At 36.2% G+C, this 12707-nt stretch overlaps 1 protein-coding gene across 1 annotated transcript in view; it reads right to left on the bottom strand.

Moving 5' to 3' along the window:
- LOC136873923 (interferon-inducible double-stranded RNA-dependent protein kinase activator A homolog B) overlaps positions 1–12707 on the bottom strand; it is a 310706-nt gene that overhangs the window by 223358 nt on the left and 74641 nt on the right. Inside the window, exon 3 of the mRNA XM_067147282.2 lies at positions 10700–10823. Coding sequence (XP_067003383.2) covers positions 10700–10823 — 124 coding nt within the window. The remainder of the gene's footprint in view (positions 1–10699; positions 10824–12707) is intronic.

Raw genomic sequence — 12707 nt, 5'->3', positions numbered from 1 at the left:
TGATGGATGACATATTATGTTACGATCCTGTGTCTTTCAAACATTTCTCTTGCATTTATGATGATTTTATGAATTTAGAATAACGGTGTTTTCAAGTTGCTAGGTAGACAGTTTACCGATAAATAATGCGATGATTTAAATTAGAATGACGGAATATTATGAGATATTTGAGTAGGAACTGCATTCTGAAGTGGACGATTCAATAATTCCCAGTTATTTATTTCGAAATGCGTGATGGATAATAGATCTTTCACTGGAAGCCTTCAGCAGTGGGACACTTTGTCTCTTTTGTTTTCGATTGACGATGTTATAATTTCTTTGTAACAAGAGCAAGAAGTTAGGTGTTTATTTCAATTTTAACGTAACATTAATTTTTTTTTTTTCTATATCCGTTTGTGTTGCTAATAATTTGCTCATTATGTAATTGACATTCGAAGTTATTTTGAGTCATTAAACGGAAAATCCTTCCATAAATGAAACATTTTTACAGAGTTCTCATTTGATGTAGCGTAGGAATACTAGGATAGTTATTTAATTTAGGATAAAATGAAATGATGGTCAATGTATCTTGATGAATATGCCAATATCCTAGATCTCTTAACATTCTGTTGCGGAAATAGTCATGTAATTTTAGGCAGGAAATGATGATTACTTTCTACGTTTAAACCACACTGATAACAGTCCACTATATGAACCTGTGACCCGACTCGTCGGACTTGCACGTCCCTAGAGTGGAGGCTTCATGGATCTCCGACTGCTTTGCTTTGCCGCGGCATAACCCAACACTGAGATACAGAATTAAGATGTGCAAAATGGTCACAGGGATTGCTGTCAGGGCTCAATATCCTAACAGGAAAAAGTGGCGAGTACTTGTACACCACACCCGGGAAACCGGAGCTGAAAAATGATGATGCCTTTAAAAGTGAAAAATTGTAAAAATTCCCACCATGGCGACTTGCCTAATGCTATGAGCAAGCTCCAAATACTGAGTGTTCAAAAAGTGATGTCACACACTTCCTCACCTTCAGAATAGTATTGAAAAAGGTGTATCTTTTCAAAATAAGGAGGAAGTTCTGAACATTCTGTGGTGTGTTAAATTTTCCCATTTGATTTTTTTTTTTCCCCCGAAGGTTGTATCCTCTCTTTTTTTTTTTTTTCCATTAATTTCTCCTGAACAGCAGAAACTTTAATTTTACATTATTCTTATGGTGTTCTCAATTTTCTTCAAGCAGTTGGCTCAGAATTTAAAATGAAATTTGATATATTATTACTAAAGTTAAATTTTATTCTTGTTAATCTTTTAAACATTTAATTTTACTGTATTTTAATGGAGTTTCCTTTCAAGTTTTAATATTCTTTTATCCTCACCTTTGGACAATTTCCTTTAATTAAATTTTGGTGGTTTGGTAATGATTATGGACGCATTTCCAGCTTCGAAACATTTGGGGTTCAAACTGAAATATTCATAACTGAATTGGTCGGAGAAAAAAGGTATTATGTCCCTTTTTTTCAACATTTCAGTTTCAAAATGATGGCCAGTATGCGTAAGACACGTATGTTACAGACTATCAATCAATTAATACTGATCTGCATTTAGGGCAGTCGCCCAGGTGGCAGATACCCTACCTGTAGTTTCCTAGACTTTCCTTAAATGATTTCAAAGAAACTGGAAATTTATTGAACATTTCCCTTGGTAAGTTATTCCAATCCCTAACTCTCCTTCCTATAAACGAATATTTGCCCCAATTTGTCCTCTTGAATTCAAACTTTATCTTCATATTGCGATCTTTCCTACTTTTATTAAAGCCACCACTCAAACTTTTTCGTCTACTAATGTCATTCCACGCCATCACTCTGCTGACAGCCCAGAACGTACCACCTATTGCATAAGACCAATTTCATGTTTTTACCCGTATTGAACTTACTACTAGTATTTACAATTCTTATTTTTATTATCCACTCAATTCAATAACTAAAATAAATGTATTTTATGTATGCATTGGATGTATTTTTTGTCGGAAATCACCCAGAACAAATCGAGCTGCTTTTCTTTGGATTTTTTCCAGTTCATAAATCAAGTAATCCTGGTGAGGGTCCCATACATTGGAACCATACTCTAGTTGGGGTCCTACCGGAGACTTATATGCCCTCTCCTTTACATCCTTACTACCACCCCTGAACACCCTCATAACTATGTGCAGAGATCTGTACCTTTATTTACACTCCCATTTATGAGATTACCCCAATGAATATATCTCCTTATATTAACACCTACATATTTACAATAATCCCCAAAAGAAACCTTAACCCCATCAACACAGTAATTAAAACAGAGAGGACTTCTATTTGTGAAACTCACAACCTGGCTTTTAACCCCGTTTATTATACCATTGCCTGCTGTCCATCTCACAACATTATCGAGGTCATTTTGCAGTTGCTCACAATCTTGTAACTTATTTATTACTCTATACAGAATAACATCATCTGCAAAAAGCCTTATCACCGATTCCACTTCTTTACTCGTATCATATATATATATATAAGAAAAAAAAAAAAGGTACAATAATACTGCCTTGAGGAATTCCTCCTCTTAATTACTACAGGGTCAAACAAAGCCTTGCCTACTCTAATTCTCTCAGATCTATTTTCTAGAAATATAACAAGCCATTCAGTCACTCTTTTGTCTAGTCCAATTGCACTCATTTTTGCCAGTAGTCTCCTATGATCCACCCTATCAAATGCTTTAGACAGGTCAATCGTAATACAGCCCATTTGACCCCCTGAATCCAAAGTATCTGCAATATCTTGCGGGAATCCTACAAGTTGAGCTTCAGTGGAATAACCTTTCCCAAACCCGAACTGCCTTCTATCAAACCAGTTATTAATTTCACAAACATGTCTAAAATAATCAGAAGTAATGTTTTCCCTAAGCTTACATGTAATGCATGTAAAAATTACTGGCCTGTAATTCTCAGCTTTATGTCTATCACCCTTTCCTTTATACACAGGGGCTACTATAGAAGCCATTCATTTGCATAGCTCCTTCATGCAAACAATAATCAAATAAGTACTTCAGATATGGTACTATATCCCAACCCATTGTCTTTGGTATATCCCCAGAAATCAATTCCAGACGCCTTTCTAGTTTTCAAATTTTGTATCTTACTGTAAATGTCATTGTTACTGTACCGGGCGGTACACTTCCACGCCGCTAATTCAAATATTGCGCCAGTTCAAACCTCTCTACAGGAGAAACTCTGAACTTTAAAATCTGTAGTAAATCAAAGGTTTCACGGAAGATGTCTCTACTGTAAATTTTGAAGTGTTGTGAACTATGTCTGTTTCGATTTGTATTTGTTTGCTCGGTAGTAAGAAGTGTGAACATTCTCTCCCCTAGTGCGAAGTGAAGGAACTTTTTTTTTTTTAAAGAAATTTGGTATTCATAAGTTTGTTCTTTGTTAAATTTCTTTCAGTCATTTTTTGGGTTGGCAGTATAACCCTTCTCTTTCCGCCAGATTTGAATTTGACCAATGGGTAATTTCTGTAATTAATTTTCCTCCAATCATAGCTTTCTTCCTCAGGTTTCGATGTGTAATTCCTTGTCTACCAATAAAGTTGAAGGGGTGTGTCTTTTTCATTCTTGAAAGGTCTCGAATTTTCCACGAGGGTATAAAAACTGCTGATTTTTTGGTCTCAGGGCCACTTCAGTAACATCTTTCGCAGTGTGTGAACATATATATAGCAGGGGGCGGGAAGCGCCTCTTTCTCCAAGCAGCGGTTCATCTACAAGGTAATGGCCTGTTAACATCTTTATGTCTTGCTAGCTCAGCAGTTTTAACCCGCGGCGGAAGGTTCGAATCCCTTTTAATGTAAACCTTACTATATTCATGTAAATTAGCCGCAAGTTGGGATAGAGAGTGCTTAACCCTCTCGAACTCCCCTTCATTTTGAATTTGAGGTGACTATGTTTTCGTAACCATTTTTCTCTTCCTTCTTAAAGTCTTAAACTTAATTTGCCAACTAGTCACCTCCCTAGTATGGGATTAGCCCCTGTATAACTGGCCGAGTGCCACCTAGGTTTTAAGAAGTTTCATGTAGGAGTGCAAGCTACGCCTCCAGTCAATTTGTTTTTTGGGCCATTTAATTAACCCAGTGTTTGTTTTCTTCATGTGAAGGCCCTGTAGGTTGGGTACCAGATACCCGTTTCACGGTATGTGCGCCTTAAGGGCAGTTAGGAATAAAGGTTGTGGTAGCCTTTAACAGGCTGGTAAAATTGAGAGCAGGTCTGCTCTTTTCATCTTAATATTGTAATTAGGAGCAAGTGCTCCTTGTACTTTGGGGTTTTCTGCCCTGTAACTATTGTGGTGGTGAGCTGAGAGCTCCTAATTTAATCTTGGGGCTCTGTAAATTCTTAAATTGTTAACTTGCTACTTGGTACCTGTTACATCTTTGTTATTTGTTGTCAGTTGTTGCTTCTGAAAAGAAAATATAACCTTTGTTAATGTTTTAAATTAACTTTAATTTCGTAAGTTGAGACCTATTCCCGCCCACACCTCCTTTCACCTCTAACTACCACGGATAACTCCGTAACAGTTATCATATGTAAATTTTAATACTCCTTTAGCATTAGTCAACTCCTCTATCTGGACATTATCCTTGTAACCAACAATCTTCACATACTGCTGACTGAACACTTCTGCCTTTTGAAGATCCTCACATACACACTCCCCTTGTTCATTAATGAATCCTGGAATGTCCTCCTTGGAACCTGTTTCTGCCTTAAAGTACCTATACATAACCTCCCATTTTTCACTAAAATCTGTACGACTGCAAATTATGCTTGCCATAATGTTATCTTTCTTTTTTTTTTTCTATCTGCCTTACGTCGCACCGACACAGATAGGTCTTACGGAGACGATGGGACAGGAAAGGCCTAGGAATGGGAAGGAAGCGGCCGTGGCCTTAATTAAGGTACAGCCCCAGCATTTGCCTGATGTGAAAATGGGAAACCACGGAAAACCATCTTCAGGGCTGCCGGCAGTGGGGCTCGACACTACTGTCTCTTGGATGCGAGCTCACAGCTGCGCGCCACTAAACGCACGGCCAACTCGCCCGGTATGTAATCCTCAGCCGACTTCTTTGCTAGATTCAATTTCCTAGCAAATTCCTTCAATTTGTCCTTACTTCCACAGCCATTTCTAACTATTTCTTTCCAATCTGCACCTCCTTCTTAGTCTTTATTTCTCTACTATATTAACGTGGGTCTTTACCATTCCTTACCACCTTTAAAGGTACAAACCTATTTCCACATTCCTCAACAATTGCTTTAAACTCATCCCAGAGTCTGTTTACATTTTTAATTAACATTTTCCACAGATCATATTTACTTTTTTTTTTAAACTCTCTCACGCGTACTTTATCAGCCATAAGGTACTGCCTAATAGTCCTACTTTTAACACCTTCCTTTCTATCACATTTATTTTTAACTATGACAAAACAGCTTCATGATCACTAATACGATCTATTACTTCGGTTTCTCTACAGAGGTCATCTGGATTTATCAGCACCACATCCAGGATATTTTTCCCACTAGTTGGTAGCATTATTTCTGAATCAGCTGTCCTTCCCATATTAGCTTATTTGCCACTTCTTGGTCATGCTTCCTGTCTTTCGCATTACCTTCCCAATTGACATTTGGTAAATTCAGATCTCCCACTACAATCACATTCTTTCCATGTCGTTTCCCACATAGCTGATTATCTTATCAAATAATTCTTTATCAGCGTCAGTGCTACCCTTTCCTGGTCTGTACACTCCAAATACATAAAGTTGCCTATTATCTTTAAATGTCTTTGAATGTTAAAAGCTTAGCGTGAACCGTTATGCCAATCCACATCACATACGAGTGTTAAGCTATTAGCCCCAGTTAAGAATTGCTGGTAAATCTAAAACACTGAACTAAGTTGAACATTGAAGCTTGAAATTTTCTTCACCAAATGAAAACGAAAAATGATTCATGCAGTAAAGGGTTAAATCCCCAATTACCCTCCAGTCAGTATCCCTCCTACACAGTATTCCACTGATAATAATCTCCGCTTCCTTAAAATTCACCCGTGCTGCATTTACCAGATCCCATACATCCCCAACTATGTTGGTACTTATACCAGCCAGCCTTACGTTGTTGGTACCAACGTAAAACACTACCACCTGCTCTTTCCCCTCCTCCTCCTCTACTTCCCTCAACATCTTACTCAACCTAATTCCTGGATAACACTCCACCCTGGTTCCCATTCCTCCACACACTTTTCCCATATGTCTAACAATGGAATCCCCCATGACAAGAGCCCCAACCCTACCCACCTCATTTGATCCCCCCTCCTGGTCAGCCGTATCTTTCCTGACAGCTGCAGAAGATACTTCCTCCTCCCTTTTCTCCCTCTCACAACCCTGTTCCACCCGTCTTTTCCTATCCTCTACCCTACATTTCCCTTTCCTACCTTTTCTCTTCCTCCTACTTCCAGACATCTCAGCAACAGTTCCCTGTTCCTCGTCTTCCCTCTGTTATTCTACCTGCAGTGACTCGTACTGATTTCTCATGGACACCTGTCCTGAATTCTGATCCTGAATAGACCCCTTAGCCTGCAATGTTCTTCCCCTTAGAACATTAGACCACCTGTCTTCTACAATTACCCCCTTTCCTTCCCATCCCTCTTTTACACCTACTGTATCTACATTGTTTGAGGGAGGCCTACCTTCCTTCCTGTCTTCTGGGAGAATCCTAATCATCTCCTTCAAACTCTCCAACTCCTCCCACATACTCCTCAATGCCTCGCCACACCCACAGTTCGTACACTTTCACTCCTTAGCCATTCTTTACGGAAAGAATCAAAATAAAAGGAGAAATAAAATAACTTTGCGAAAAAAAAACGAACGGAGGGAGATATTGTCTGGGATAGTACTCAAAGATTGCACGACAATATGATAATTAATATATGACTACACTACAATACTACTTAGTCGAACTCTATTTTTATCCTACAACACCTGTTAATTACTGAGTACCGAAAGGAATACAGAATTACACAAATCTAAACTGCAATTAAGCCTATCCCAATTACAATAATAGAGTTTTAGTAAAAGAGTTTCTACAGATACCTCTACTATACCGGTACTACACAAATATTTTACAATAATAAAATAAGCACGCTAATTTCAAATAAGAAATACTCGTATACTATTGTACAGTACACTACAATAAATTTAAACTATGTTCGGACGTTGTACAGTTGTACAGAAGCTGGTTTGGTTGAATAAATAATTTTCTTTCATTAATAAGTGTATTGACAAGGCTGATTGAAATATAAATATTTTAAATATTTCTGTACAACATTCAAACTAGTCAATACAGATCAAACAGTCATTTTAACCTATCATGGTTAAGTTTATCAACAGTATTAACTTTTACTTGATAAATAAATGAAGGTGCAAAGTACGTAGTATGCTGGGAACTTTGACTACAAATTATTAGATTACAGTAATCAGTTGATTTTTGTAACAACCATGTGCATATACTCTTTGATCTAGTCGGAATGCAGCAAAAATCGTTAATCCAAAGACCTTTGAATACCATAATTATTCAGGGAAATACCACGTATTCTCTTTAACTTCTTTTTAAATCAAAGTTTACAGGCGTATCGTGTTATTTAATTGAATAAATTGTTACCTTCGTAATAGTTTGAACGGATATCTATACGGAATACCGGTATTGGAAAAGTTGTGGAAGTTACATCTTACGATAATCTGCCTTTGTAAGTATTATACCAATGAACCTACAGATATTTAAAATATTTATTCTAAATTTAATATTATTATCTAAAAGTATAATTTAAACCTAAATTCAAAACAAGGTACACCTAGCTAGCCTACTTAACCTAGAATCCGTAATCCACAGAACACCACCTGAACTACCTGTTATAAAATTCAAATAAATATCAATACTCCCAATTTCTACCAACAAGCACTAAACACCAATACATAAATAGGACTAAATGGATCACATGCAAAAAATTAAAACAATTTCAATAGGTTTTAACTACTTTATGACTACAATAATTTAAAAGCTCTCTCAACAGTCGACCATTCACAAACGCATCCAACAATTTAAACAGTAGACTATTATCAGTTGCTATATATCTGACAGTACACAGTTGTGTATTGTATCATGATTAGTTTTAAATAGATACCGTACTTCATAAAAATGACAATTCATTTCAGCTCCGAACTTCAATTTTCATAAAGAAAATAAACTAAAATTAGACCAATTTACTGATTTTAAGGTAAATTTATTGAGTTTTTGGATTCCAAACAATTTTGGAATTGAAATTTCTTCCTAGCCAAACAGTAGGGTAATGTTTCTGAAGGGTGCAAATTGTTTCAGATCCACATATTGTACCTACCATCATTACTTCAAAATTGAAGGCTTCCTATGATATTAACCCTTTCAGATCGTGTACGCACAATTGTGCGGGTTCGTATTTTATTTATGACTGAGCTTATTTGACGTTTTCTTGGCGGTAGACCGGACTGCAGTGCTTGTGCGGAACACGTATCATGTACTTCAGCTGTTTTTATTTAGTACTTGACCACCAGGGGGCAGGAAGAAGAGTTTAAAAATACAGTTCATTAGCAAGATGGCGGGAAGCAGTAATGCCTAAAGTAAGTATTTATTTATTGCATTCATATTAATCTAGAAGCTTTGCTGATTATCAGAATATAATCAATGAAGTGTGTAAATTGTGTGGCAAACGTAAATTGTGAACTTACAACATCGTACGTAATACCATGAGGTTTAGAATGTTGATACGCACATATGCGCGGGCTAGGTTTCCTTACGGGCAATGCATGCAGGAGTGCTGGGTGCTGTCACAAAAAGGACTGCGAAAGCAAAACTCGTACGCTACAAGAGAAATGTACTGTACAAGATTTTAATTGTTTAAAAGCATTCCACACTGTAAAATAGAACATTTGATCATGTACATGTGCATATTTACATGTACTGAGTTGAATTTTTTTATTTTTTTGCAAGTAGTGAATTAAGTCCTGACACGCACAATTGTGCGGGTGCTATTTTTCAGATGTTAATTTTTATTTTGTAGAATAAACTAAAAATACATGTATTTAAGAGCATTTTAGTAATTTTTTTACGTACAAACAAAAATTCACACAGCCAGTTTTCTTTCAGGTCTGAAAGGGTTAACAATAAAAGTTAGTAATGCTTTACTAAACAAAGGAAGTACTACTACAAAAAAGGATTACAAGAACAAACAAAAACACATTCAAAACATCTTCTATTTGATAGGTAACGCAAGAGTACCTGGCCTTTTTTAAAATGTTTTGATTTTCAACAAACTCTGTAGTTGGCCATTTTAAATGTCATAAAAACTCAATGCCTGGGGTTCCACGTATTTAACTAGTTTCATAATGTCCTGTATTTGTTTAATCTCTATTGGCACTTTTTGACTGTAGGCTTTGTCTTGCAGCATTGCAGGAAAAGCTGTTGTTAACTGATGTTTCCCTAGAAGGAATGCATGTTTCACAGGAGAATCTATGAAAATTAAAGCTTCTACTACTTCTGGTGTATCACTGAAATATCTGAACTGTTTGAAAGATGCAGGAGAAATCCAGAAAGTCCTCATAAGAACAACAAAGGAAGCATAGTTCTAGTTTTCGTTACAGTGTAACGGGCGGGTATCAGAAGAAAAGTCGTGAGGAGCGCGGGAAATGCTAGCGCTACCACACTAAAAGAAAGACGAAAAGAAGTATGGCGCTGAAAGGTAAGTTGTCAATGACAATGCTTTCCTCTACCGCATGCAAAGTTGCAAACAACGATTTCTAATACAAGGAGAAGCCTGACAAGTCTTTTCTCCACCGTTCAATGCGTCTCAGTTATAAATCTCAAATTACGTAAAAATTTCTTTAAAAAAGGCATATTTTGACATAATGCCATTTTGCTCCAACCGATTCAACTGAGTTTGGGTTTGACTATATTTGATATAAAGGACCAATTAAAAATGGCAATTTCTATTCATGAGAGATATTGATTAAAGCTTATTTTAGTACTGATGGACATGGTATGACATTCTATGGTTGTAACTTAATTTCTACAAATTAAATTTTACGGAGATATTTCTTTTACTTTATTAGATAATGTAATTCTTTGTTTTTTTAAGTAATATTTGCTGTTAATATAAAATTTCTTTTTCTCCATTTGTAAAGGGTTTGGTTGTTTGTTTGGCTATTTTTTTTTTGTAGTTTTGAGAAGTTTGTTTGTCCTCATGGTAGAGTTGCCCTTGTCCTCAGCTTTTTCGTTTTCCTTGCAGAAAGGGTTTTCTTAATGCATAGGCTATTTTGAGAGGGAGATTTTCAAGGTAAGTGTTTTGTAATTGCTTGTGTTTTCATTTTACTCATGTGGGTGCTATATTTCTAACTTTTTTGTAATTTTATTTGTCCTTACTTTTCCTGCCACCTATTATATTGCTACTGCTCCACCAGTGCTACAGAGAAAGCATACACCTGGTGCTGGTGTGACAGTCTTATGTACGGTGCAATGATCACAGATAGTGAACAACCACCTCAAGAATCAAATTACATCTGAACACCAAACATCTTCACCTCAAATAATGTAACAAACAATACTAACACATCTAATGCATCCTCTGGAACAGTCAACTCAGGAGATTCAGCTTCACATTTTGCTAATTGATCTAACACATTCTTGGCTGCATCATGCTTGGCTTGCTTCTTGGAGCGACCTTTTCCAACAGCTGTAAAAGAAGTACATTTCTTTAGCTTGGGCTTTCAAAGAATAAATCAATATTTTTACACTAAATTTGTAAAACATGGTGTGCAGACCGTGGCAACCACAGATTCCCACAAGACAGGAAAAAAAAAGGCTGAAAAAAACTGAACTTATCCCCACTCAATTGGTTTATTTTCCTTTTAATAGCACACACAATCTCCATTAAAAATTTTACATCTTTGCACAATTTCAATCATGGCCATGCGAAAGAAGAATGGCAACAACAACAAGAATTTAAAAAAAAAAGTACTTCAATGCTCGAAGATTTGAATGAAGATAGGAAATAGAAAATATTGCAAAGAAAGAATAAAATCCTAAGCATGCATACCTTCATACATTTTCATTATATGATGGTATGCTTTCCACGAAAAACCATTATAATACTCTGTAACTAATACGGTTTCATTTACTTTTATGACTCACATTGAAATCATTAACAATTTAAAAAAAAATCAACAGTCAAATCATCCTCTTCAAGGTCTGTTCCTGTTTCTCTTATGCTCAACATCCAAGTTTGTTAGTCTCCTACAAAACACCTCCATTCACCTCTTATGATCCCAACAGTAAACCCAGTAGATACTTCCAATATGCTTATACTTAACATAGGACACTATGCTATTCATTTGTACAAGCAATTATTATTGCTACTTAGGCTCTTATCTCCAGTTTCAATAAAAGATAGCTCCAAGTACCCAACTTGGAATCGCCCAGCTTTCACTCCCGTTACCTTGTCGTCAAACTGAAATCTCAGCGAAATTAAGATTTGTCTAGAAACCAATTTTCTTGTTTTTGAAATAATGCTTCTGACTGCAACTATGAACTCACCGTTACCATTCCTATTCAAAACATTCATCTTCCCATACTGCTATGCTGTGAAAATACTCATCCCATATACCTGAGATGGTCAACATGCTCAAATTTTGCATTTCTTAAGCTATCAACCTTCTGAGGTTCCTAGTCCTACCATCCTCACCAGGGGCGTAACGTAAATTTGGGTCCCCTAAAAAAAAAAAAAAAAAAAAAAAAACCCTATAAATAACTAATATACATTTAATTACAGCAGGTAAAAGTAATGCAATATACTGTCAAGTTACACAAACAAAGATGTTATACATTATTGTAAATCTTCAACCTCCCAATGTCGTCACTTATGTTGTCAAACAACCGCAAAGTCCACAGGCACAGATGCCATGCCAGCGGATCTTGGACTTATACCATTTTAATTGGTTTAATTTTCCAGTAAGTACAGAACTATACTCTATACGATACGGAAGTCTCAGTTATAATAATTTATTCGATTACAATAGCAAAAATATTTGAACAAAACAGAATCAAAAACTGTTCAAATAAAATTTGAAAAATATCGAACCACTCAACTGATAAGCCTAGGCTATTATTAACTTCGTGGAGGGAGATCTTGTTTGAAAATAAGTTGACTGATTGTTACTACACCAATTTCTTATTGGCATTATACACTGTTGAAAAAATGTGTGACAAAAGTTAAATATTCAGGAAACATTGTGCATAATATGATCTCTGGTGCAATGCATATCAAGAAAATATTTTCGAACTAAAATGTGTATTTTGAAATCGATTTTCATTGCTATAATTATTTTTAAATAATTTGGTGCAGGTATTTAGTGAAGAGCGTGTCGAGGTGTTGCGAGAGACTGCTGCTAGATGCAACCAAATGGCAATTCCTCTACGTACAAATTGTAAAAATGAATTATTTTGACTGATTCTACAAAACTGCCCTGACCATTTCCATGCAGAGTGACATTAGGCTGGACATGTTATTCCCTATGGGAATCAACATCTATATCAAGTGTGCGGAGGCCCGTGAAGGTCC

Source organism: Anabrus simplex, chromosome 5, assembly GCF_040414725.1.
Source record: "Anabrus simplex isolate iqAnaSimp1 chromosome 5, ASM4041472v1, whole genome shotgun sequence".
Classification (NCBI taxonomy): Eukaryota; Metazoa; Arthropoda; class Insecta; order Orthoptera; family Tettigoniidae; genus Anabrus; species Anabrus simplex.
This window is presented reverse-complemented; position numbering and strand designations above follow the sequence as displayed.